The sequence below is a fragment of the Osmerus mordax genome, chromosome 1 (genome assembly GCF_038355195.1).
Source record: "Osmerus mordax isolate fOsmMor3 chromosome 1, fOsmMor3.pri, whole genome shotgun sequence".
In the NCBI taxonomy this organism is placed as follows: Eukaryota; Metazoa; Chordata; class Actinopteri; order Osmeriformes; family Osmeridae; genus Osmerus; species Osmerus mordax.
In genome coordinates this window covers 14,960,772-14,986,029 of record NC_090050.1, presented here as the reverse complement: position 1 = coordinate 14,986,029, position 25,258 = coordinate 14,960,772, and the positions used below count along the sequence as shown (strand labels likewise).

The window sequence follows — 25,258 nt, the reverse complement described above, 5'->3', positions numbered from 1 at the left end:
CGTGCGTGCGTGCGTGCGTGCGTGCGTGCGTGCGTGCGTGCGTGCGTGCGTGCGTGCGTGCGTGCGTGCGTGCGTGCGTGCGTGCGTGCGTGCGTGCGTGCGTGCGTGCGTGCGTGCGTGCGTGCGTGCGTGCGTGCGTGCGTGCGTGCGTGCGTGCGTGCGTGCGTGCGTGCGTGCGTGCGTGCGTGCGTGCGCGCGTGCGCGCGTGCGCGCGTGTGCGCGTGTGCGCGTGTGCGCGTGTGCGCGTGTGCGCGTGTGCGCGTGTGCGCGTGTGCGCGTGTGCGTGTGCGCGTAGTGCGCGTGTGCGCGTGTGCGCGTGTGTGTGCGTGTGCGTGCGTGCGCGTGCGTGCGCGTGCGTGCGCGTGCGTGCGCGTGCGCGCTTGCGTGTGAGCTTGTGTGTGCACGCCTGCTTGCGCGTGTGAACCAGGGAGAGAGAGTGGGTGGGGGTTGCTGTATCTCTGTAATTTCCCCAGTCTCTTATCACCTCCTGCAGGAGAGCTGCAGATGGAGAGGAGAAGGGCAGACCTGCTTATCGGCACCCCTCATCTTATCTCCATTATTTAACAGCATTTCCATATTTCATTGAGCTTGTGCTTCCGCGAATCGGTGTCTACTTAGCATTTGGATAAGAATGGGATTTGGGTGATGGATATTAGATTTGTAGATGGCTATCTTGTTGCTGGATCCTTACCCCGCAATATACAGTCAGTCAGCATAGTATCCATATCTTGGTACAGTGCAGATGAAATGATATGAGATGGCTTATCCTTTCTGGTTGTATGAATAGTTAAACAGGAGAAACAGCTCGATCTCAGATGTACTTATCTCTCTCTCTCCTCCCTCCTCATTTCTCTCTCGCTCGCTCTGCATCTCAGATCCGCCAAGGTGACGGCTCTGGCAGATCCCTTACAGAGCATCTCCCTGGGGAAGCATGACCTGGAGCTGGAGCTGGAGGTGCTGGAGGTGGCCGCAGGGCTGGTGGAGGAGGAGGAGAAGGGAGGAGGATCCGGGGGGGCTCCTCACTCCCCCGGCGGAGAGGAGCCCGATAGCGACGACACCGACTCGTCCGAAGAGAGCGAAGACAACTCTGTAGAACAGAACTGTCCACCCAGAGCAGAGAGAGGAGGAGGAGGAGGAGGAGGAGGAGGGACGGCAGAGGACAGCCCCCTCCAGCCCTGGCCCCTGCCTGACTCCCCTGCCCTCCCTGCTCCCGCCCCCTCTCTCATCCCCTCAGCACTGAGGAAACCCAACGGCCCCCCCTCCTCCTCCACTGCAGCCCCAGCCAGGGATGACTCGTCCAGCCCGCTGATCCAGGAGCTAGGGCAGATGATGGGGGAGGGGCTGTGTATCTCCCTGGCACAGGCCCAGTCTGGAGAGAGGCATTCTAGCAGCAACAGCAGCACACGGGCCCAGCGAGGTGGAGGGGGTTCTCAGCCCTCTGCTGCAGCACAGCGAGGGGAGGTGTCAGCCACACCAACACTGCTCGAGCCTTGTCCTCGCACAAACCCGCTACTCATCGTCAACACAGACGACAGTGACGATATTGATGAGGATGATATTATCAGTTAGATTTTGATGGGTTATGCAACAGAACTTTCCAAATTTGGCACCTCATTCCAATTATGTTGGATGATTTTGGTTCCAGAAGGAGGACATTATATGTGAACTAGAATAATGTTGTATTTTCATAGTTTGATTATAATTATAAGTGTTTTTAGTTTAGTGACAAAGTAACTTAATTGTATACCATGTTTTTTTTTATGTTACAAGGCAATACAAATTTGCTTTATTACTGAATAAATGCTTGGTTTTTTTTAGGTTTTAGTCCTTATTGTGTTTATTTGTGCGCAAAACAAGCAGTTGTTTGTTGTGTGCAGATGTGTGCTCCACTGTTATCAGCTCCTGTAATTATTATTACCCAACCATTTCCTCAAAGGAAACTGAAGGGAATGGGTGGTTTGGAGATAAATAGGACAGATCCCCCAACCCCACCGGAAAGGCCCACGCCATGTCCTCATGTCTGCCTGAAGAGCCTTTCCTGCCCCTTGTGCTGCACTCCATTTGCCAGCACAGCAGACCTCATGGCTGTTGTTAACATTCCTTTCAAGAGCACATTTGACGTAATTCCTCCAAACCTGTCTAAAACAAAATGTCAAATGTATTTTCATGACAACAGTTGGTTGTGTTACTGATTTAATTAGATCATCATTATCTGCTGGAGTCCGTAGCCGGAGGCGAGTATTGAGACTTGATGTCTGAGTAGCAGCAGTAAGGGCTAGCAGGCTCCGCATTGATTAGAACACGGGAGATTGGCGGCACTAAACGGGAGCGTGCATGCTCAAGACTGATTGATTCATCTGGCTTGAATGGAGGAGTGCTGTCAACACAGCTCAATATCATCAGCTGGGTCTCCCAGGCAAGGGAAAACAAACAAGGAAGCACGTGTCAGTCAGACAGACGAGGGCTGCACGCTGAGCTGCTGCACGGGAGATTTTGGTCTGGGAGATGAGAGCACCCCTGAGCCAAGCAGGAAGTAGAGGAGAGCGGGGAGCAGGCAGAGACACACACCACTCTTGCCAGTGTGGACACAGGACTCTGCTGTTGCTTATAGTCATATCAGCTATGATGATTTGTACAGTTAGGTTGAAATTGTCAAGTATACAGGGTACACAGGCACATGAAATGAACTACATACTGCAAGATGAGATTTTCTAATGTATTATGTGTGTATATATACACACACAGTATAGATCTGGACTGTGTGAATGGATGCCCACTAACACATACCAATAGTCACTTAATTGCGCTGTAACTGCACTATAGTGCTACGAGTAATAGAATAGAGTAATCTGAGCAAATTAAAAACAAGTCATGCACAATTACAGTGCAATTAAGTGACTACTGGTATGTGTTAGAGTGGGCATCCATTCACACACAGTCCAGATCTGTGATGGCATCTGACAGGATACACAAACCAAGTTCAAATCAATTAAAAGTGATTAGCTCTCTCTTTTTTTGTCCCAACATAAGAGAATGATTGGACACAGAAGATTATCAAATTGACCCAAGATTATGTCCAAACAAAACTAGACGGCTACAGTGAGTGTGAGAGAGTGACGGTGGGATGCTCAGTGAAGTTCCAGATCTGCAGGGTAGAACATCTCTCATTTCTGTGAACGCAGGTCCTCGGTGAAGGAGGCCCAGGAGCCAGTGGTGATGATCGCTTTTTAGGTAGGTGGTCCCTGTAGTATTGTGTTACAGAGATGGATGATGTCGTTACGCGCCTCCCAAGAAGAGGCAGCCTCTGCCCGAACCCCCACAGGAGCCTCATCATCGTCCTGGTGACTGGGGTGAGGTGCTGCGGTAGGAGGCTCGTCCCATTTAAAGCCTGCTCTGTTCTGGGGACATCAGTCTTGGGAGCGAGCGGGCCCCTTCAGGCTGCGCAGGCCTCTGCCCACTGGGGGGTTCACATTGATTAAGTGACATTGGGTTCCATTGCCGTTTTTCATCTTAAAGTGGCCTCCATATTCCCCATTACCCCAGCCATCTCGGATCTCGACCAGGGGAGACTCGGCCCAGCACGGCCGTTCTCTCACTGCTGCTGCAATTAATTTTGGTCGGAAGGGACATTTTTCAAGAGACTACACTACGGTTTAAGTAATGTGGCTGATAAATTATACAAGACATTTATTAATGGAACGTGTATGCTAGTTTTTGACTTAGATTAGATGAATAGGTGCTCTTCTTGTGCATTGCGCCTGCCCTTTGACCTCCAGAGGTCAACACACTGCTGTAGTTACTCTGCCCAGTACTCATTTGGGAAGTTGGCGTCTGTGTCCATCAGAGTATAAAATTCTGAAGAAGAAATAGCAGGATGCTTAAGCCATTTACTCTGAAAATATATCTTACCTTCTGTCCAAATAGATGTGAAGGCAATCATGTTTTGTATTCTCACACTAAATAGTTACTCTTCAGTGTAGAATGTTGACAGGACGTTTGGTGCCCACAAAAGTCATTTTGTTGATCCTCTATTTAGGAAATAAATGTGAGGGATAGTACAGTCACACACTCTCCCTCCCTCACACAGAGGGGGCGAGCAGGGGTGTCTGCTTGATTCTAATAGAAAACTCAATCTCCTCTGCTCTTCTTGAGAGGAAAAGTAATTCTGCTGCTTGAAAAGATTAATAGCCCTCAAGAAAAAATGAATCGGGTGGTCTCCAGGGCTTGCGTCCTACAATGAGTGTGCAAATAGAATTTCTTTTGTGCTCTTTCTTTCCCACATGCTACTACTGTATGACACACCGAGACTCTCTCCATGTAGCCCTCCTGTATTGTATTTCTCCAATTGCATAGGAACATCCACCTCCAGTGCATCTGGATTATTAGTCTCGGAGAACATCATGCATGCATTATGCAAATGTTAGCATGTTGTATAAGGGATTGGGTTTCTTGTGTGTGTATTTAAAGGGCAGCCATCTACTTCTCCGCCATGGCTTTGCTTCACTGCAATTCAGTCTGATTCATGTAAGCAATATCCGTTAAATCACTTCTTCCTCTCTGTGGACATTTGCTATCTGGCCAGTTAATGGAGAATAATATTACAGCTGCTTGTGTTTGTTTTTGTGTGCTGGCTGTGGATGTAGCCTCATCTCACCTCTCTCATCATTATAACTCCTAATCCTTTCTCAGGTTGGTGTCAGATTGCACTGACTCCATGCTCCGCCCCTGGAACAGAGTCTTCAGGCAGCCATGCATTAAGCTGAGTTTGACTCCCTCCCACTCTGACCCACACTCGCATTAAGCCCTTGATGGGACTACTGAAAAGACTTCCTATGCCTCAGTAGATTGACACAATGGGCTTAAGGGGGATGTTGTTCCTCTCAGGTGCTTCTATTTGTGTTGTCATGTTTCTCCACATGGACCTCTTTAAAGAGCGGCATGCTGAGCCTGTCTGGCTTTACAGCATGTTCTACCTGCAGTGTTTGCCATGTTGCCCAACTGCATACACTAAAGCCCTTGTTCAAGATCCACATGCTGCTCCCAGTAGCCATCTAAGCCAGTGCAAAGTGTGGTGGAGGTCCCTCTTCTCCCCAAAAGCCGCAGTCCTGTGTTTGTTTTCATAGTTAAAACAGCTGTCAAACACGATTAATATTTCAGCGTGAGGCTATGCTAGTGTGCAAGTGCTAGGAATGTTTGAAACAGCACCACTGCTCTATTGCCACTCTCCTCCGCTCTTCCTCTGCTCATGGTTGGTTTCCTTGAATCGAGAGGTTCTTTTCAGTCCAGGACAGAAAAAGTGGACGGGTGGAAATCTAGATTGTGACCCAGGGACACAGCTCACAGCGTCAGAGGCATTGAGCTGCATCAAGGGCACAGTCCTCACAGATGTCCAAGCACACACAGTGCTGTTCTTCAAAGCCACACAGTACAGAGATGTAGTGGTGAAAGAGAGGTTTTCGTGTGGCAGGCGCTGCGTTTACTCTGTGCTATGGCCGAAGGGTGGAAAGCCTTTGACCTGTCTCTGAAGCCGTGTGCGCCCCCTCCCCTCAGTACAGACCAGCCCCACACTAATGATGCCTCACGGATGATAGTACAGCCAACAGGCTGGAAACAAAGGCTGTGCACACACTCCCTGTATGCTCTGTGGAAAAGCTCCCCTGGCACTCAATGCAGGTTTTCTTGCATCTAAAAAATACCGACACTCACACATATAAACATACACACTTCACGCACACAAACACACAGTAAACATTCTCTGTGGGCTTGTGCAGGGCTGCGATTATCTATAAATGGAATGGCTTTCCACTCTGATAATAATCTACACTTCTGCATCCTCCTCGGTGTCGCTTATCTTTCACCTTAGTCAGCCTCCCTGTCTCTGTCTCCTCCAGTCTTTCTGAAACACTTCTCTTTGTCTCTTGATCTCACCCCAGTGTCTCCATTCTCAGCGTTTCCTCTCTGACTCTGGGACACGGGGCTGTCACACGCCTGCAGGGTTCCACAGCCTCTCGGTTTCATCCCTGGACACGTCTCAAGCCCCCCTCACCACCAGCAGCCCCCTGGGATACCATGTATGAAAGCAGATCCCCTTTACACGTCACCATGGCGAGCCTGTCAGCCTGTCACGGATGCCGCCCTCTGCGATTCAATCGCTGCTCTCAGCACTAAGAGGTGTAGATTACATCTGCGTGGCACGCACTGTGTCTCCCGGGCCCGACCCACGGCATCAGAGGGGAGGGGGGGACATCAGCAGATCCCCGTCAGGGCGGGACGTCATTAGGAAGTGTCACACGGCTGTCTGAGCCTCACACTCCCTCTTTGTTTCGATAAGGGGGACCCAGGGACCTCCTGATACTCATCAAAGGTTCTGACCTGAGGGCAAAATGAAACGCACAAATAGGCGTGTTAACACGGAGACGAGAGGGGAAGGGATTTGGACGTCACCCTTTAAGTAGGCGATCCAGTGCTGGCATCTGCTCTGTCATGTATCTCTACTGTAGCGAGGCTGGTACTTTGTGGAATGTGCCTGTAATCAGGACTGCAGAACACCCATGTTACACACAGTATGCTAATGCTGCTTGAGACAGCCCTGGTTAGTGTGTCAGATGAGATAAGAAGTACTAATGGGTAATAAAGCAGGCTCCGGGGGGGGGGGGGGAGCACATTGGCCAACAGGCTCTTACATAAATGCTGATAAGGTTACTGGATCCAGCCCTCTGAACCCTCTCAGTGGCTGCTTCCACTGACCTTTAGATGGGCCAAACTACGCTTGTTGATAATGAAATGACTCTGTCTGCTGAGAGGGATTTTCTTCGTTTTGTGTATCTGGAGGAGTCTGACGTGTTCTCATCATGGCCAGATGTGGACGGCCCTTTCTGTGTTTCCAACACACCTGTTCTGGTGTGGTGGCAGCAGAGACTCTACACAGGTACAGAATGCGATGACCAAGCAAAGCAATGAGGCGCGGCTCAGACGGTGGCACGCTGTTGCTCTGCACTTCCAGTTTTTCCGGGCCCAGACTAGATCATCTGAGCTCAGTGCGCTGGAGGACTTGGTGTTGGGGCTGAACGGGTGTGTGTTCCGCTCTAATACATCTCAGCCCTCAGTGTGTAACCTTAATGTGCACTAATCTCTCCGACACAAAATCAATGAGGCGCCCACCCACACACCATTCATCTCCTGTGGTATACGTTGGTGCTCCCAGTCTGAGGCAGGGAGAAACTCCAGCCTCCTCACAGCTGTGGAGTGTTTGAATCGCTCGCAGATTTATGAGGGTGTCTAAGAACTACGAACACTCACAAACCTTTCCCAGAGCAGCAGGGGTAGTGCAGGGACACACAACTGCACGCTTCTTACCAAGGTACAGTGGGCCTTCTGGTGGTATCCATGTTACAGTCTAATTTTTGTATCGTGGTTTCTCAAATCTGCTGCAAAGATTTTAGCACATAGCCACTGTAAGTGCTCTATGGGCTGGCTGGATTCCAACATTTGGGTGGCTGACAGCAGTGACTAGATCCCTGAGAGGAGGATGGTCTGTGCCTGCTATGTGAGAGAGGCAAGAGGAGAGTTGAGCCTGACTCTCAGAGAGAGTTGAGCCTGACTCTCAGAGAGAGTTGAGCCTGACTCTGAGAGAGAGTTGAGCCTGACTCTGAGAGAGAGTTGAACCTGACTCTCAAAGAGGGTTGAGCCTGACTCTCAGAGAGAGTTGAGCCTGACTCCCAGAGAGAGCCTCATTTTCTTGATGTGCTGTTTGGCAGCTTCCCCTTCATCCTTAAAGAGAAAGAATGTGAGTTTCAGACAACTTTGTGACAAGCTCTAATCAAAAACAGAGCCAATTCTGAACCATTGTATTGAGAGAATGCACACATCTGGTCCTCTGACAAGTTAAGCAACATGATATATTCTCACGTAAACATCAGAATATAATAAATAAGAATTAATAACTGAGAGGCAAAACTTTCTAAAATATGACCTGACAATACAGTTTCTTATATACTAGTGTAATAATTGGACCAATACGCTGTTCTTATTGGTCCAGAAAACGTTCTCAAAAGTTAATAAATCCGTTTGTATACCTCCTGAAAGTTCGCAGAGGTAAATAAACGTTTTTACGGACCTAGCAACAGTTGTTGTTGATATGTTGCAGTTTATTACATGATCTGACGATACAGTTCATTAATGCTGATTCCTGTCGGCCAGCTGTGTGATCTTTGCTAGGTATCCGCCCGGTAAGTGATGTGTCACTAGTAGCTGACTCTGGTTGGCATCAGCTTGGGATCCCCACATGGGATTTTTCAACAGCAGTTACATGGATCAGTGCATTACACATGACCTGCCCTAGGCAAACACTCGCTCCAATGGACATGCTTTCACAACCATCCCAATGCCCTGCACCACTGGGCTGTGTAACTGCCTGCTAATAGCTAAGAGGTGCATGCTCAAACAACATCCTTTGTTACTGTCACATTGTGAAAACAAGGACAAGAGTTATCGCTATAGAAGTAAAAGAGATCAGTCTTAACGTCTTAGAAAAAACCAAGACAATGTGTACAGTAGGCACAGGGCCTCCATAATTCATTTTGCCTGTGCCGTAAACCCAGTATGCCACACTAGGTTTTGGCTGACCATCAGATGTTTTGGTTTTTAGTGTGGTTATGCTATCTCTTTATAAAGATATTTATCTAATTGTAAACTACCTAAATTCACGTGTCCAATAATCCTAGCCAATACAGCACCCTTTCAACCTTTCAATCCTAAATCACTCCAGGCAAGATGATCCAGGTAGATAAACAAATCAATGAGAATTTAAAGTGTGCATCATTTCACAGTTCTTGCAAAAACGCAAAATTGACTCCACTGAAAATTCCGTTATTCTCTTCCTCCTCATTATGTGAACACAAAACAACTTTAATCAGTTAAATTATACTAGCTTCCCACCCTCTTTGTTTTATCGCAAAGACATGGAGTGTCCTTCACAACACTCCTTAGGTGTTGCAGACTTTCAAATGGCTTCATTGTTTGTGAACAATGTTATTGTTCCTCCAAAATATAGAAAACACCAGGCCTCTTCATCCTCTGCACTGCAGAGGGCAGATCTTCTCTGCTGCTTCTGTCATTAATCATTCTTGTGTTTTGGTAGCTGAAAATACTCTAATGCTCTGTAGAGTCTGTAGAGCATATTGAACCTGAGGCCAGTATTCTCTTTCAGCTCAAAACTCCACTCCTCCTTCCATCTCTCACCACTACTTTCCATCCTTCTCTTCCCCATTTCTTTCGACCTCTATCTTCCTCATGTATCCTGCTGACTCACCCTCTCCATCTTCTTTTTCTACCACCTATTCTTTCCGTCCCTCATTCCCTGGCTTCTCGTGTTACTTTCTGCCTCTGCATCGTACACTTAGCGCATCCAGTATCATAAGAATCAAATGTGAAGGCTGGTCGCTCTCTCGCCGCTTAAATCTCCCAATAATGGAGCCCAAGGGTATCTGAAATTGAGTGTGAAGACTGCATCAAGGTCATTTACTCCACCCTGCAGGATAGTGATGGATGTCTTGTCTGATTGCTCGATTTGGCTGCCCTACTTGGGGGAGACATATCCCATCGCACTTGCTAAGAGGGGAGAGAGTTCCTTTTCCGAGGATGGCCAGAAAGTAATTCCCAGAGAGCAGCAAGCCAACAGCTGAAGCATGGAGAGGAGAGAGAGGGGGAGAGAGAGAGAGAGAGAGAGAGAGAGAGAGAGAGAGAGAGAGAGAGAGAGAGAGAGAGAGAGAGAGAGAGAGAGAGAGAGATGACAGATAGAGAGATAGATAGATAGATAGATAGATTCTATTTTGATTGATTGATTGTACCTACTAGGCCCAGTGCAGAGTAAGTAGTGCAACAATGGCATCTCAACTACAATGTAACACAGTATAGTGCAGCCAAAAGAACATCATTGTGCAACATACAAAGGCAGAGAAAGAGAAAGGGGGAGGGTGGGAGAGGTAGGAAGGGGGGCTGTACTCGTCATGAGAGACAAGGAGGGAAATGATTACTGGGGTACTGCATCAGTGTTTGAGTAAACATTTAAAGGGATGAACAAGTATGTATTGATTGCTGGTCGTGCGGTGGTGCGTCTGTCAATGCACTAATCTGTTAAATTGATTACATCTCAGTCTTATTGTGTGGGACCAGCTGGATTCAGTCTGAAAACCATAAACATCAGGCATACTTAGATGAAACCCCTCCCCAGAGCCTATGATTTGTAATCCAGTGGATTGTGTGCACTTGTGGGAATTACTACATAAGACCATAACAGAATAAGAAGTCTGCCTTAAACTCTCTGTCTTTTCATAGCTTATCAGAGGGGATGGCCAATGCACATATATTGGACTTGGATTCATTCACTGGTTTTGACTGCATATAATCTTTATGCATCACGTTACTATGGGTAACGCATACATATAAATGAGGGTACTTTTCTATGCCTAATCAACAGGGGGCTAGTGGACAACCTATGTCTGACTGTCTTATTCTTAATTTAATGTCATGCTTCCGTGTTAACAAACCATGACATTGGGCTATGCCTCTGCTCTGCACATTCTCAGCTTGCAGACCTTTTGTTCTGCAGCCTTTGGGGAGTTTTGCCCTGAATTCATTGAAACTCCACTGCTGAGTGAGCTGAAGGAGTTGCTCTCTCTTGTCCTTTTTCTCTCATTCATAGACGCACAAACACACACACACACACACACACCGAGCAGATGCACAAAGACTGGGGCACAGCCCCAGCATTTCAAGGGATAATCTACCTTCCTGAAAGTTTGGCAAAGCCTCCTCTGCTCCACCTTATCGGCCAAGTGTAAGCAGCATTTGGTTTCCTGCCCACTTCTGGGGCCGTGATCTGCCTCTCTAATGTATGTATGGAGACATTCCATTGCAGAAGGAGGAAACCGTGTCCTCAGTCAGCCTCCCCTGAGTCTCAGGACACTTAAACACATCCCACACAACCATAAACTCCTCAGGGTCCTGACAACTGTGCGATCCTCCACACCCATACAGGCAGAGGCCATGCCATTCCACACTCCGCACAGCCACGTGGATGGAAACGGTGAAGGTGTGTGCGTTTGTTTGTAAGAGAAATGACAGAGGGAAAGGGAGACCAATGAGTGAATCCAGAATCGAAAGGATTGAAAATATATTTAGTCGAGCAATCCATCATCGGTGTATTCCTCATCAGTATAGGCTTGTGTTGTCAGCATTCTAGTTCCAGAGCAGTTTACGTTGAAAATCTACCCACACTAGAGATAAAGTGAACAAAAACTGACCGCTCCTCTGATTACTGAAGTTATTTTTACGTCTGCCTCACATGCCCTCTAATTGTTAGTGATGAATGAAAGCAGCCAGAGCAAACATAGATGTGAAAAGAAGAAACAGTAGAGAACAATGCTGGAAGCAAACACGTTGGAATACTCATGGGCTGACAGGTCAAGAAAAGCAAATTACACCATGACACACCACCAGTCAAAACAAGGTTTAGTCATCTAAACATCTGCACTGATGTTTGTTCATTTGCACAAGCATATGCAACTTGACAACTCCTTCAGATGATCGAGCAGATGTTTTGGGGACAGTTAATTATATGATTATTAAGAGGTATGAGGCGTAAAGCAATATGCTCTACTAATTGGGGGCAGGTGTTATGGAAAGAGCATCCCACCTGTGAATTTATGTCATCTAACAAAGGCAGAGAAGAAGGTTCAAAACCATTTAAAAAATAAGTATTCTCTTCTATGTTGAGTGATTGTTTGAGTGTCTCAAGATAACTCAATGATAACCTCCTATTAATCGTGGAATTTCAGTTCCTCTTTGGTATGTATGGGTCAGTACCAGTGTGCAACCATGCAGTTGTCCTCTGTTGGCCTCACTGCCGACCTCATCCACCTACCTCTGGCTTTCTTCTCTGAATCTTGTCCTCTCCATTTTTCCTGTAGCAAATCAACAACATATTGGGAGACACTGCTGGCACATTGGGTAATCTGTTGCCTCTATAGATGGTGCAGAACGCTATTGTAACACATTTCTTGTCTTTCACATCTTATCATGAGTCATAAAGTGACACAGTGTGGGGAAGAAGATTAGAGCTGTTGCTCACACACTTATGGGATCAGTCACCCCCATTCACTTTCAACTTGTCCCTTTCTCATAATGCTCACATACTTACTGTAACCTAAGACTTTATGAGCCAAACAGACTGCTGCATTGACTTCTAAGGGTCAATGCTGAAATAGGATTCAGTTCAATTTTGGCACTCAGTAATACCATGTAACCTCCTTAAATAGTTCCTAATGCCTTATTTTACCATTAAGTCATAGTAATTGTAAGGCAAATTAAGTGATTGTCAATAAGTCAGTAAGTTATAGTAAATAAGTAATAGTCAACAGGGTCATCCGATCATTATCACAGGGAAATGTCAGTGGCATGATGAGCCTCAGTTAGGGCCTCAGGACAGGAGCTATGCACAGGTCTGGTCCTTGGTTAGAGAGAACAACCAGCGAGTCAGCAGCATGGATCCTGAGGATCACAACAACCAGAGACATTGACAATGTGATCTAGAGCTGTGAAGGCCTAGTGAGGCTACATGATTTATGCTTAATGTCCCCCACAGAGAGAGTCATTTCCTGGACAAGGGGAAGCTTCAGACAGGTGTAGTTAACTGATGTGACGGCTTTTTGAGAGCCAGGAGCAGTGTTTGCTGAAGTGGTCTACGATTAGGACTTTTACATGGATATAGAGGTAGACTATTAGTCCACTGTCAATACGACAATTACGCCTTATGTCCTGTGGCATTGGTTCTTGTTTCATCCATGAGTTCAATCAATATATGAATTGGTTGGTAAAAACCAAAGTGGTGGACTTGATGTGTGTGCTTGTTTTTAAATATGGTTACAGTTACTTTAGCTTCATAGTTGTTTTATGAGAACTTTATTGGCTCATCAAGATGTGTAGGCTATGCTGTGTCCCAGGATGACCTTTTCTCTTTGCTTGCAATGTAAGTCGGCATGCAACAACTCAGTGTCAGCTTAAGTCAGGCGGGCACAACAGGTAAAACAACAATCGCCATCAAACCCATTTCATATTTGCAGATGACAATACATGAACAATTTGCATTAAGACTGTCAAACAATCCCAAGGCATATTTTGCGTTTCTTATCCCGACTTTTAACCAAGGTATACGGTGATTGGACGTTCTGGAGTCACGCGGTGTGCAGTCGCTCTGCCCTGCCTTGAGTCAGCTCTGAATGCGAGCTTGTCTACCAGTTTTAGCAGCGGTTCTATCTGGATCCTCCGCGCACAGCCCTCAACAATTACTGACAATTACAGCCTTTTTCTTCTTTTGGAAGACAGTTCTCCATCATGGGCGATAAGAAGAGCCCTACCAGGTAATTAACCGTTCGCCTCATATCCTCTGGTATTGATTGATATTTGTTTAGCGAGAATTCATTGGCATTTGGGGTTGATATTCGGATGCTTTCTCAAGGAGTGTTTCTCCCTTTTTCAGTTTGTATGCCAGAGCTAGAGTAGTGCAGGCACTATGGCGGCTTCTCGCTCCCTACTCTCTACCAGTGACTTTCAGACAAAGGGAATTTTTCATGGTTACGTCTGGCATTCTCGAAAATGTCAGATATCCAGTTTTAAATAAGCTTTTTTGAAGCTTAATGTCTAAAGGATATTATTTGACATGTTTTTTGGTCACAGTCTCGAGCTGAAATATCAGTCAGCAATATAGACAGGCTATGCTGCGATTCAATAGAACGTTGAAGCTAGCTCGGTGGCTCGCCTAGCCAGCAGTGGGTTATCGAGAGGCTTGTTTGTTCGCTAAAGCGCAATGCTAGTCAGGTAGTCGGGATTCGAACATATCATGACAGCCTTCCCATGTTTTTTCCTGTGCAGTTTATATGCACACGTTCAATGGGGAATTCTGCAAGTCATCGCCGTTTTTGGTTCGTTTATTCGATATGAAATGCCAACTAACTTGACCTTACATTGTCTATTTCTAAGGCCAAAAAGACAAGCAAAACCGACTGCTGACGACGGCTATTGGGACTGTAGCGTCTGCACCTACAGAAACAGTGCCGAGGCATTTAAATGCAGCATCTGCGACGTGAGGAAGGGCACATCCACAAGGTATGTCTGAAGAAATGTGTTCTTCCTTTTCTTGTACATCATAGCAATGTATTTGTATTAACATGACTACTTGTTAAATTTGTCTGAAAGGTAGACTTGTTGATAGTGCATTCATGTTAATGTGTGCCCCTGTCTTTTTTGCTGCTGCTCGCAACAGACTATTGTGTCCTGCACTGAACAGAATGCAGTCGTCTAGGTGTTCTGTCTGTTCTATTGCCACAGTAGCAGGGGGAGGGGGGGGGGGGGAGAGGGACCTTGCTTCATGATGGCTGTGCAGCTACTGTGCATCAGAATAGCACCACATCATGGGAAAGAATGCAATGTGAGTGTGGGTCTGATCACATGGTAGAGACTTTATGTCATTGTTCAGATCCCACCTGCTTAAATGGCTCCAATAAAAAGGTAACATGGTAAACCTAGGTACTCAATTTGATTGCTGGGCTTGTCACTCATTAGTGTATTGTTTGCATCGCAATTGGTTGTAGTGCTAACAGACTAGGTGCCTAATTAGGGCTCTACTGACTCACTCATAGATCATCAATGTATCACATTCAATGGTTTTCAAGTAATTAAAGTAGCATTTGTATAATGGAGCTCTGTTTTACACGGAATGTAAAGTGCGTGTCCCCCCTTTTGTCAGACGGTTAGGTGGCTGTTCAGGAGTGCAATTACAGCTCAATGGAATCTTCAGTAAGTGTGTGTAATTCACTATGAGTGTGCAATTCTCAAATAATATGTACCAATTTCTTAAAAATCCCTCCCATTCTCCTAAATCGATCAGTCATCAGAGAATTTGTATTTTTTTGCCACAAACCTGACATTGAACTGTGAGATATCTAGTTAACCAATACCAACAGTGCAGCCAGATGGATGTGACCATGTGATTTAGTAGAATAAAACAGCCATTTAAGCTCAAGTTAGAAACTTTGCTTCATCATGAAGTCTTCAAACGTAGCCTTCTCTTTGTTATGGGAAACGTTCACACTGGGCGTTGCGTTTAGATTTTGAATGTGATTCCCTTTCAGTTTTCTGTTTACCACTCCTACCTGTCTACCGGGGAAGGGCTCTGCCGATAAGTTGTCTGTGTCACTTTGTGAGTTGACAATCACTTCTCATCAGCTGCATGCTGCGATGGTGTCAGATGAGTCATGCGTGCGTCCCCCATGCTTCAACTTTTCCAGCACTGTTTTTCAAATGATGGGCTCAACTGACACACTGCCTGTAACAGGAAATGCACTGACACTGATTTCTTGAGAATCATAAAGTGGAATTCATTTCTTATAAGGACTGTTGTGTTTTTTGGTCCCCTGATAATTCTACATCAGTGCCTCTAGGCTTACAGGCTACAGCTCAGTTGTCGTGAGCTGTAAAACAGGAAGTGGAAAGAAGTATGCGTAGCCCCCCCCCCCCCCCCCCCCCCCCCCCCCCAACCCCAACTACCTAGGATTTGGCAGCAATTCAATTTCCTCTTTTTGGTAAATAGTACATGACATCACTGGAGTGGGTTGTCACGTCTCCATCTGATCTAAGCAACCTTAGATTGATGCAATTGTTTGCGGTTGTCTGCTTGACTTTTATTGTAATGAGCTCTAATTAGCCTACATTTTCACCCTGGTTAATGTGTTCAAGTTGAGCATTGGGGAAGCTTTATGCTGGCTAAATGATGCATAGTTTGGATTGTGGGTGTTGTTTGTCCTGCTCCCTGTATCTGCCTCTACAGTATGAATGGGAAGTTGTAAAAAAGATAATTCTGATCTGTAATTACTGTCAGCCTATTTCTATGCTTGTATTCATAGTTCAAAGAACTCTTTGCTCAGTTGGGTAGTTCCATTCAGATTGTTGTTTTGTGCCTGTTTAAAGGTGTATTGATTTTTTTTCCTTCTTGGTATACGGTGCACACTGCAGACTTGAAAATAATGTTTAAATGGAAGATCCAAGGTAGCGCCATTGAATTAGTTTTCATGGGGTATGGCAATTGTAATGATTATACTGAAGCATTTTCAAGCCCCTGTAGTTGTAATCTACAACCAGTGGTGAATAATGTGATGATGTACAGAGAATGCCAGCCTGCCACGCAGGATGTGATATTTTGAGGGGTCTGGGGTTCGTCACACATCAGCCACAGTATGCACTCATGCTGTCACTGACCTGTCACCTTCTATCCACAAGCAATAAAGGATATCGCAGGCTACCTTTTGGATAATATGGCCAAAAAGGAGCACCAACCGGATTAGCCTAGCAGTCTATATGTTTCAACGTCATTCAAATGCATGGATGCTATCTTGCCAACTGAGAGTTACCTAAATGAACCTGTTGACCCATTCCAGGGATGTAACACAATACCAAAGTAGACTGTTAGACCCATCTAGCCACAGCCACTGTGACTCTAACAAGAAAACTGTGTGTGTGTGACCTGACCTCTGTGTTCTGCTGTTAAAGTACACGTATAAATTAAGCATCAGGATCTTGATATGAGGTCATTACCCTTCTTCAGAAATTTGAGAGGTTTGATCTCTGGTCTGCTGAGAGGCCTGCAGTCATTATGTTTAAATGTTTTTATCACTTGAAACCGCTTCTGTAAATGTGACACCATGTTGCTGTATCGGCTTTCTTATTGCGTGTGTATTGTGTGCTTCCTGAGCATCCCAGAGTTCCAGGGACAGCCAGATGTTGATTCATGTTCAGGGCTTGTGGCATTTCAGTGTTTGGGGCTGGTGATCTCAGCCATCTCAGTCCCCTACTATTCCAAAATCCAAACTTCTCCACCCTGAATGTGAAAATGTGTGTCTGTGCATGTAGGCTGTGTCTGTCTGTCAAAGTGATGAAATCGTCATTATAATCTGTGGATTTTTCCACTCACATTAACGCAAATTGTTGGGGTTAATGTGATTACGTAAGAGCAACATGTTGGCTGGTGCTCTCCATCTGGATCCCTCACCCATCCCCCCCCCACATCAGTCCCACTCAGAGGAAACGCTTCTGCTTATCCTACATTATCAACATCTGCACTAAGCCCCAAGCGTGCACGGGTAGCCCTAATCTTAACGTGTTAATTGGCGGCTTTAAAAGTTCTTAATTACTTCATGGGATTTGGGAGAGTGTGAGTGAATAAATACAATAGCCCATTTGGCAATCCGACAAATGGAGAAATGTCGAGAGAGCTTTTGAATGGCGCTTCGAGGGAGGAAGGCAAATGTAGAGACTGAGGTAGCGGGTGAGCGACTCCAGGAATGGGAGAAGAGCGAGAGGGAACAAGAAGGGGAATAGAGACGGGGGGGGGGGGGGGGCAGCCTGCCGCTTTGATGGACGGCAGAGGAGGATGTGTTCACTCAGCCCAGCCTCTCCTTAGGGATGGAAGAACATCCACTGTCCTGGGTTGGAAGGAACTTGTCTTTCCTTACAACCCAGAAAAGACGAGAGCCCCACTGGCCATCCTCCCAGATGCCCTCCTCCCTCCCCCAGACCTGGGGATTACAACACCTGTACAGGACGACGTTTGGGGGTTTAGTTTTAAGCTCTCGATGGTCTGTGTCACTAGAAGCAATCAGCCCGAAGGTAAAGTCTGTAGAGACTGGATTCGAATCGGTGCTACACACCATGATGATGACTTGTGGTTTTGGAAGACCATGCCGTGTCAGGCCCCCAGATATTTGTAGGCCTAGTTGTTTCTGTTTGTCTGGTTTCAGTTCCTCTGTGTAGTCTCCCCTGATCAAGGCCATGCTACAAATGTTGACACGGGTGACTGCATGTGGATGTGACGCTGGTGAGAGCATGGTGTCGGGGAGATGCCGTTATAACACTGATGTCCAACGGCACGCTAGGATGCTGTCACCAGGGAAATGACTGGAAGTCGTTTTACATGTTGAAATCAAGGCATTCACGTGCAAAGGATGGGTTTGTAAGGGAGAATTTGCCTAAGGATTTGGGTTCTAGATTCATTGTTGTTGAAGGAGAAGATACGCATAGAAAACAGGCTCCTTACTTTTGCTCACCATGTTAACAACGCAGGCAAGAGAGTAGTGTCTGGAAAGACCGCGTTTGAATTACAACTGTACACCATGAGGATCATTAATGTGGTTAGATAGTTGTAGTTGTTTCTGGTTACATGGTGTCAGTTCTTAGTGTAGCCTCTACATGACAAGCATCTTGTGAAGCGCTGGGTTCCCCTGAGTTGTGTAGCTTGTTGACTAATTGAGCTAATTGGAAACAGGCCCCGTTACACTACAAGCAAGCAGGCAGGCAATGGCAGGTCAGCAGCCTGCCAGGGTGACTGGATGAACGAGACAGACTGCTTACTGCCTGCTGAACCCAGGAGATGGAAAGAGAGAGAGAAACTGCAGAGAGAAAGGTGAACATGAGGAGCAATGCAGGTCAGCGAAGCTGAGGGAGAGGGAGTCACTGTAGCTCTGACACAAATGAGGGAAGGTTGATATGGAAATGATGATTGAGAAAGTGAGTGACTAGGTGAAGACGAGGCAAGAGGGAATGACTGGTAGATCAGGGGGAGAGCGGGCATAGGAAAGAGAGGGAGAGTGAGTGATGTACAAGAATGTGACATGGTGCTTGTGATGGAGGAAGCTCATACATGCTTAGTGCTGTCAGACTGCTGGCCGTCAGTCTTCATGATGTGAGGCAGTTTGTAGCCTGAAGGGCAGACGGAAGGGTATGTCTCGTTGAGTGTGTTTGCGTGCACACACACACAAACACGAGAAGCACCAGATTGACTGTTATGGGCATCTGTTCATGGCATGAAGTTGACTAATTTCACCCCCTGTGAAAATTCCCCTGATGTTCATGTATGGTTTTTTGTAATCTATGCCCAGCAGTCGCATCTCCAGACATCAGAGAACAATGCCTGCATGTAATGCATTGTTGCCTTGTGTTGCTGTGTGAGGAAACATGATAGTAGAGCTGAGATGGAGGACTGTGGCGGGGCCCAAGCACCCAGAACAGAGGGGGGCATGCAGTGGGACTCTCCTGGGGTGGGGGGAGGGTGCCAAATCCTATCTGAAAAGGGAAGAAAGAAAGGAGGGATATCAGGAATTTAGAAACCCCCCTCCCCCCCCATTTCAGAGTTTCCATTGCCCTCCTGTGTTTCTATATTGTATTACAGATTCATTAACCACACCGGGCTCTGGGCTAATTCCTACACGAGAAATTAAATTATCCCGGCAGTTAGATTGTTCGCTTTCTCGTATTGTCTAGTGGCAGAGCGCTTTAGATTGCTCCCAAACACTTGTTTACTCACAATTCCCCCCCAGTGGCAATTCTCATGCCAGGCAGCTTTAATGTCTGTCCTCAGGATGAGGCATCCAGGCAGCGAGCTGTAGCCCCAGGCAGCTCTCAAGGTGCTCTCTGTGAGCTCCCACAGCCCTGTGCTCCTGTAACCACGACCACAGCCGGCTGGTTTAAGACAACAGACGGGCTCATTGGCGCTACGGAGACTTCACAGCAGCAGCCTGTTAACATAGTCCTGAGCAGACAGCTCTGTCTGCGCTCCGCTCTGCTCTGTCTGCTCTCCGCTCTGCTCCTTCATCCCTTGTGCTGGAGGTGTGTGTGTGTGTCTTGTTCCTGCATAATGATCAAGGCCCGCTACAACTGTTGACACGGCTGACTGCATGTGAATGTGACGCTGGTGAGAGCATGGTGTCGGGGAGGTGCTGTGATCACACTGATGCCCAACGGCACGCTAGGATGCTGTCGCCGGGGAAATGCCTGGAAGCTTGAGTCATCTTACGTGCTGAAATCGGGACATACACGTGTAAACAATGGGTTCCAGTTTCAGAGTTGATGAAGGGACATAGAAAATAGGCTTCTTTCTATTGCTTATCATATCTCAAATATACTAAGAGACTGTAGTGTAGCTGAATGTGTTGTTCTTTGAAAGTGAGTTGATGAGCGTCCTCTGTCTGGCCGTGTGCTGGCCGTGGGTACAGGAACCTCATGGCTGGGGCTCCCGTGCCGACCCTCTCTGGCTTGACCAGCTCTGCTCTGACCCTCTGGCAGGGAGTAATTGCCCGTCCTTAACGCAGCACTCCAAATAAAAGGGCTTAGGTAATGAGGGCTTTCCTGAGGTCACCTCTCTTGTCTCTCCACCACTATCAATCTCTCTTTCTCTCTTGTCTCTCACTATTTCCATTGCTCCCTCCCATCTCTCTCTCTCCTCCCTCTCTATCCAGTCTCGTGCTCAGTCTCATGTCTTGCCTCTGCTTAGAATGAAGCAGCAGTGCCGTGGTGGTATGTGTGGAGTGCAGGCCTCCGTGGTAGGGAGAATATTGAGGGTGTGGTGGAGTGTAACTATGGGTGTCAGTCTGCTTGGGTTAGGAGCAGTTGGAGCTAATAACAGTCATTTTGTGGCGCCCTGCCGAGGGAGTCTCCTCACCCCCCGTGTCTGGGGGAATGCAGGGGGCGGGCAGATTAGCTGCTGTCAATCACCATCTATTGTGGGTTAACAGTGGAAGCCTAGGGGGAGCAAATAGACTGGTATCCTTCTTAGTGGGGGGTCTCCACAGAGCCCAAGACAGCCCCCCCTCCCCTGTTTGGGCTGTGGTCTGCTAGCAGGGTAGGTGCTGCCCTGTGGTGCAACCTCAGCCAGGGGTGTTGCCAGCTGAGTTAATGGGTCACTGAGCGGTGTTGTTGAGGGCTGTGACGTAAGCCAGGCAGTAAATAAACGCACTGTGTCGAGGAACAACAGCACAGGCCATGGAGAGCAGTGCCCCTATCGTGGCAGCAACAACTCATGGCTGACTTACAGCTGGCACTGAATCACAGCTTAACTACTGGGGCGGATGTCTGGGCCTCCCCCAGCCACCCTGCTGCTGCCGCTGACACAAATCTCCACGTTTGGGTCCCTGGCCCGGTGTGACTGGCCGAGGAGGCGTGGACCCAATCAATCAATCCTGCTCACTTTCTACGTCCGCCACTTGGCCTACCGCTCAGCCTGCCAAGCACAATGATTTCTGATCCCACCGGACGCTGCCTGCACCGAGAGCCTGTTTACGAGTGTTTTGCTGCGTGCCTCTGCCAAATCCTCTGATGGATCAGTGCAAATCTCCACCGTTTTACCACTGCGGTTTGGAGGGACAAATTGTTCTGTTGTGTGTCTGGGCAGGTGAGCACATGTATTTGGGCAGCCTCAGAATTGGCAAAATGTCCAAAAACACAAACTCCTCGCATTGTTTGACATGTTGTTTACACTGGACTCGTATCAGAATGAGCCACCGAAACACTATTAGCATGGTGGCTGCTGTCCTCTAGCTGGGACTGGCATTGGCAGATGGAGGCTGTAGCTAGGTCTGTAGCCGTAGCTAGGTCTGTAGCTGTAGCTAGGTCTGTAGCTGTAGTTATATCCATAGCGCTGGTTGTGGCCGTAGTTGAAGCTGTAGGTGTGGAGCAGCTGGAGCGCTGGTTGCAGTAGTAGTGTGTGCTGGTGCAGCCCCAGCCCCAGAGCCCATTCCCCTCATCAGTATTCGCCACGGCGGCTGTATTGATTGAGCGTGGCGCGAGCACTCCCAACATGATGCTCTATTACGAGCCGATTGATTGCCTTATGATCGGCAGGACCCCCCCCCCCCCCCCTTCACGGCTAGACGGTGGGCTCCCGACCTGATGGGCGTCAGAGAGCCGGGAGACACCAAGAGGGAGAGAGAGACAGACAGTAATGAGCGTCTTTCTGTGCCTTCTCAGTGAGAGGCTATGCGTCTAACCAGCCTTGGGTTAACCAGCCTTCCAGACATCTACTAACCACTCCCCGCCACACGGTGACACCAGCCATGCATCATCATCAATGTGCCTCTGCATATTCAGCCCATGGTTCTGAGAATACCTAACCACCCGGAGAAGTGCTGAAGGGCCCGGCTCCAGGTGTGCCCGAGCACTCCCACTTAGTATTTCCACCGTGTTTGACTCCAGTCCTGACCCACTTAACCACAACTCCATCCCTGCCTATGAGGCTCTCAGAACATCATCTGTATTCCGGCCCAGTGGTTCCTTCTCTCTGGGCAGCAGTCTGCCGTGGCTGTATGCTCAGAGAGAGACATCTGAAAGTTAAGTCCGCATCAACTATGCCTGCCCTCAAAGCTTCAGTCGGTCCTGCGTGCGGCCCTCTTATCGCGCTGCTATCTGCCAAGGCTGGAAATGAGCCGGAGAGTTAGGCTGTGGCTGTGCTTGGTGAAGAGCCTCAGCCGCAGAGGAGCTGGCAAGCCGAGTTGGGCTGCTTGTTTGTGTGCTTAAGACTGTGTGTGTGTGTGTGTGTGTGCATGTGGTTTGCTCTCTGGTATTTGTCCTGAAGCGGGCCCACTCCTGTGGTGGGATTATCTGTGCTGACTGGAGCGCTGCCTGGGGTTGAAGCTCTCTCCAGTCTCCTCCCCTCTCTCTCTTCTTGGGCTGCTCTCCACAGCCACCCGCCCAGCTGCTGGCTGCAGCCCCTACACCTCTCCACTGTTCACCTGCCTACAGGAGCAGAGACGCGCTCTGCAGACTGCGGCATCTGCCGCCCACCTGTCACCTGTCCTGACAACCACCCCGGACCATAGACAGTGACTCTGTCCCCACTGTAGCCGTGAATGACTGTCCTCGAAACCTAATGAATGATAAAGCCCTCTCTGAAACTTTCTAGTGTAGAGACATTCATCCACCGAGACACTCATTCATCTCTCCCAGACTCCTGACACTTGCCTGCTGAATGAGAATGGCTGAGCTCGTATACAGAATACCTTGTTGCGTGTGTTTGCTTGAGTGAGTCAGACACAGAGAGAGAGGGAAAGCTCACGAGCTTGTGGGCGAGTCCTCTAGCTCATAAGTGAGAGGGCGTCTGGCTGCACGTCTCTGCGAATCCCAGCCTGTGACAAATGGGGCCAACCCTGGCGTAATCAGATTAGAGGACGTAAATGACGTGCTGCAAATGTTCCACCTTGTGATCCCCACATTCATTTTATTACAGCAGTGGGCTAATGAGATTACCCTTCAAACACAGCAGTCCCACCATGAGCTGTCACTTCAACCACACCACCCCAGCTGGGAGCATTAACCCCTTCATTCCTGTAGCGCTCCTCCAGCCGACCCACATCACGCTGGAGATCCGGGACGACTCATGGCTGCTAGCGCCTGAGCGCCAGACTGGTGCTAATCCCTGTGTGTGCTCTGGCCTCCTTCCGACAGGAAACCCAGGATCAACTCCCAGCTGGTGGCTCAGCAAGTGGCTCAACAGTACCCAGCCCCTCCGCCACCCAAGAAGGAGAAGAGGGAGAGGAGCGAGCGGCCTGACAAGGAGCGTCCGGACAGCGAGCGTGGAGACGGGGAGCGTCCGGACAGCGAGCGTGGAGACGGGGAGCGTCCGGAGGAGGAGCAGCTGGAGGGCGAGCACCCAGAAATGGAGCGCCCAGAGGAGGAGCGCCCAGAGAGGGTGAGGCCCGAGGGGGTGAGGCCCGAGGGGGTGAGGCCCGAGGGGGTGAGGCCCGAAGGACTCAAGCCTGATGGAGAAGTTCTGGAGAAGGACAAGAGTGAGAAGGAGAAGCCGCTGAAGGAAAAACCAGACAAGGAGAAGGACATCACTCCAGCCATTACCAAGAAACCCAACAGCAAAAAGACCAGGTCAGTATATGGGTCGTCTATGTTGAGCATTTTCTTTGTTTTATTTGTTCCATCTCAACACTAACTTCTCTATCCGTTCCTAGACCCAAGACAGACACTCACCCGAGCCCTCCCAGTGACAAACGCAGCATACAGTCTGGGAAGTCGGCAACCAAGACCAACAAAACCTCTCACATTTCCAGGTGGGTGCCAGTCCTGTCACAGGGTTGTCATGAGTGTTTAGTCATCACGCCTGCATTACTCAACGCTCTGATGCCCACCATACCGGTACAAAGTAAAGCCCATTTTGGGGGGGGGGGGGGGGGGGGGGGGGGGGGGGTGAGCAGCTGACATGATTCACTTGCAATCTTTCACTCTCCACACCTACTCTCACTTTCTTCCCACTGAGTCTGACTGTCCGTGCAGTAGGAGCTGTGCTGAGCAGCTTGGTCCAGCCGCCCAGCTGGTGCTCTGCTCTCTCCCCCTCTGAGCTAGTGTGCCTGTTGACAAGGTCAGCCACGTCTAGACTCCCGTCTTAACTCCTGACTCTCTCTCCCTCGCTCCTCCAGGCCCAAGCTGAAGAACATTGACCGGAGCACTGCCCAGCAGCTGGCTATCACCGTGGGGAACGTGACGGTCATCATCACAGACTTTAAAGAGAAGACGCGCTCCTCGTCCACGTCCTCGTCCACCGTGACGTCCAGCGCAGGCTCCGAACAGCAGCACCAGAGCTCCGGCTCCGAGAGCATGGACAAGGGCTCCTCTCGCGCCTCCACCCCCAAAGGAGAGCTCTCAGTCGGGCATGACGAGTCCTTCTGAAAACCCGCTTCCCTGGACACTCTCTGAAGGGACTGTGTGTGGATTCTTTAGGGGGGAGGGAGGGAGGGGGTGGATGTGTGACCTTCTTACTGCTGCTCCGCCTCCATCATCACCACCTCTGGATGCTGACAGAGCTGGCTGTCAGAGAGGAGCTGGCATGTGAAGCTGGAGGAGAGGCACCCTCTGCTGAGGACCTTGTTCATGGGTACACACACGGCACAGACAGCAGAGGGGCTGTGGGGAACACTGCTACCGTGGTGGCATCCTGACACTTGTATGTATTGTTTTATATTTGTACGTGAATGTGTGGCTGAATCAAGTTTTTTTTCTTCTTTTTTTTTTTTTTCGTTTGTTTGTTTTTGTAAAAAGAATTACCTGCTGTGCACAATAACCACCAATATTTTAACAACTTACTATCCTTATTTATTATTTGTTGCACCTGTATACGATTTGAAAATGTCCTTTTTGTTCCAAGCTTCGCTGTGTAGCTCTACAGATGACACCCTTGTTTATACAGTTGTAATAGTCAGATAAGACATGACTATTGAGACACCCACATTGGTGCTAGATACACTGTGAACCGGTTTCAGACATGGAACTGCCATTCACTCAAAGTGCTAATAACCCAGAGCCAGGCTACTTAACCCTTTGACTGTCACTCTCATTTATGTTTGGACCGCCTTGTGGTCTTTCAGGTTGATATGTA

General features: G+C 48.3%; 2 protein-coding genes across 3 annotated transcripts in view; both read left to right on the top strand.

Moving 5' to 3' along the window:
• shq1 (SHQ1, H/ACA ribonucleoprotein assembly factor) overlaps positions 1-1,817 on the top strand; it is a 21,004-nt gene extending 19,187 nt beyond the window's left edge. For both annotated transcript variants that reach the window (XM_067236774.1, XM_067236766.1), the window contains exon 12: positions 876-1,817. In XM_067236774.1, coding sequence (XP_067092875.1) covers positions 876-1,569 — 694 coding nt within the window. In that variant the 3' untranslated portion in view covers positions 1,570-1,817. The remainder of the gene's footprint in view (positions 1-875) is intronic.
• An 11,513-nt stretch (positions 1,818-13,330) lies between these two features.
• rybpb (RING1 and YY1 binding protein b) lies at positions 13,331-24,632 on the top strand. The gene is made up of 5 exons (XM_067236933.1): positions 13,331-13,418; positions 14,038-14,163; positions 23,323-23,754; positions 23,838-23,936; positions 24,303-24,632. The coding sequence occupies exons 1-5, from the start codon at positions 13,393-13,395 to the stop codon at positions 24,550-24,552; spliced, it is 933 nt and encodes a 310-aa protein (XP_067093034.1). The 5' UTR covers positions 13,331-13,392; the 3' UTR covers positions 24,553-24,632.
• The last annotated feature ends 626 nt before the right edge of the window (positions 24,633-25,258 follow it).

What these genes read in the sequence shown, in the direction of transcription:
- rybpb (XM_067236933.1), top strand. Translation starts at nt 13,393, where the DNA reads ATGGGCGATAAGAAGAGCCCTACCAG. An exon ending in GATAAGAAGAGCCCTACCAG is followed by an intron (nt 13,419 to 14,037) that starts GTAATTAACCGT and finishes TCTATTTCTAAG; the next exon opens with GCCAAAAAGACAAGCAAAAC. An exon ending in CCCAACAGCAAAAAGACCAG is followed by an intron (nt 23,755 to 23,837) that starts GTCAGTATATGG and finishes ATCCGTTCCTAG; the next exon opens with ACCCAAGACAGACACTCACC.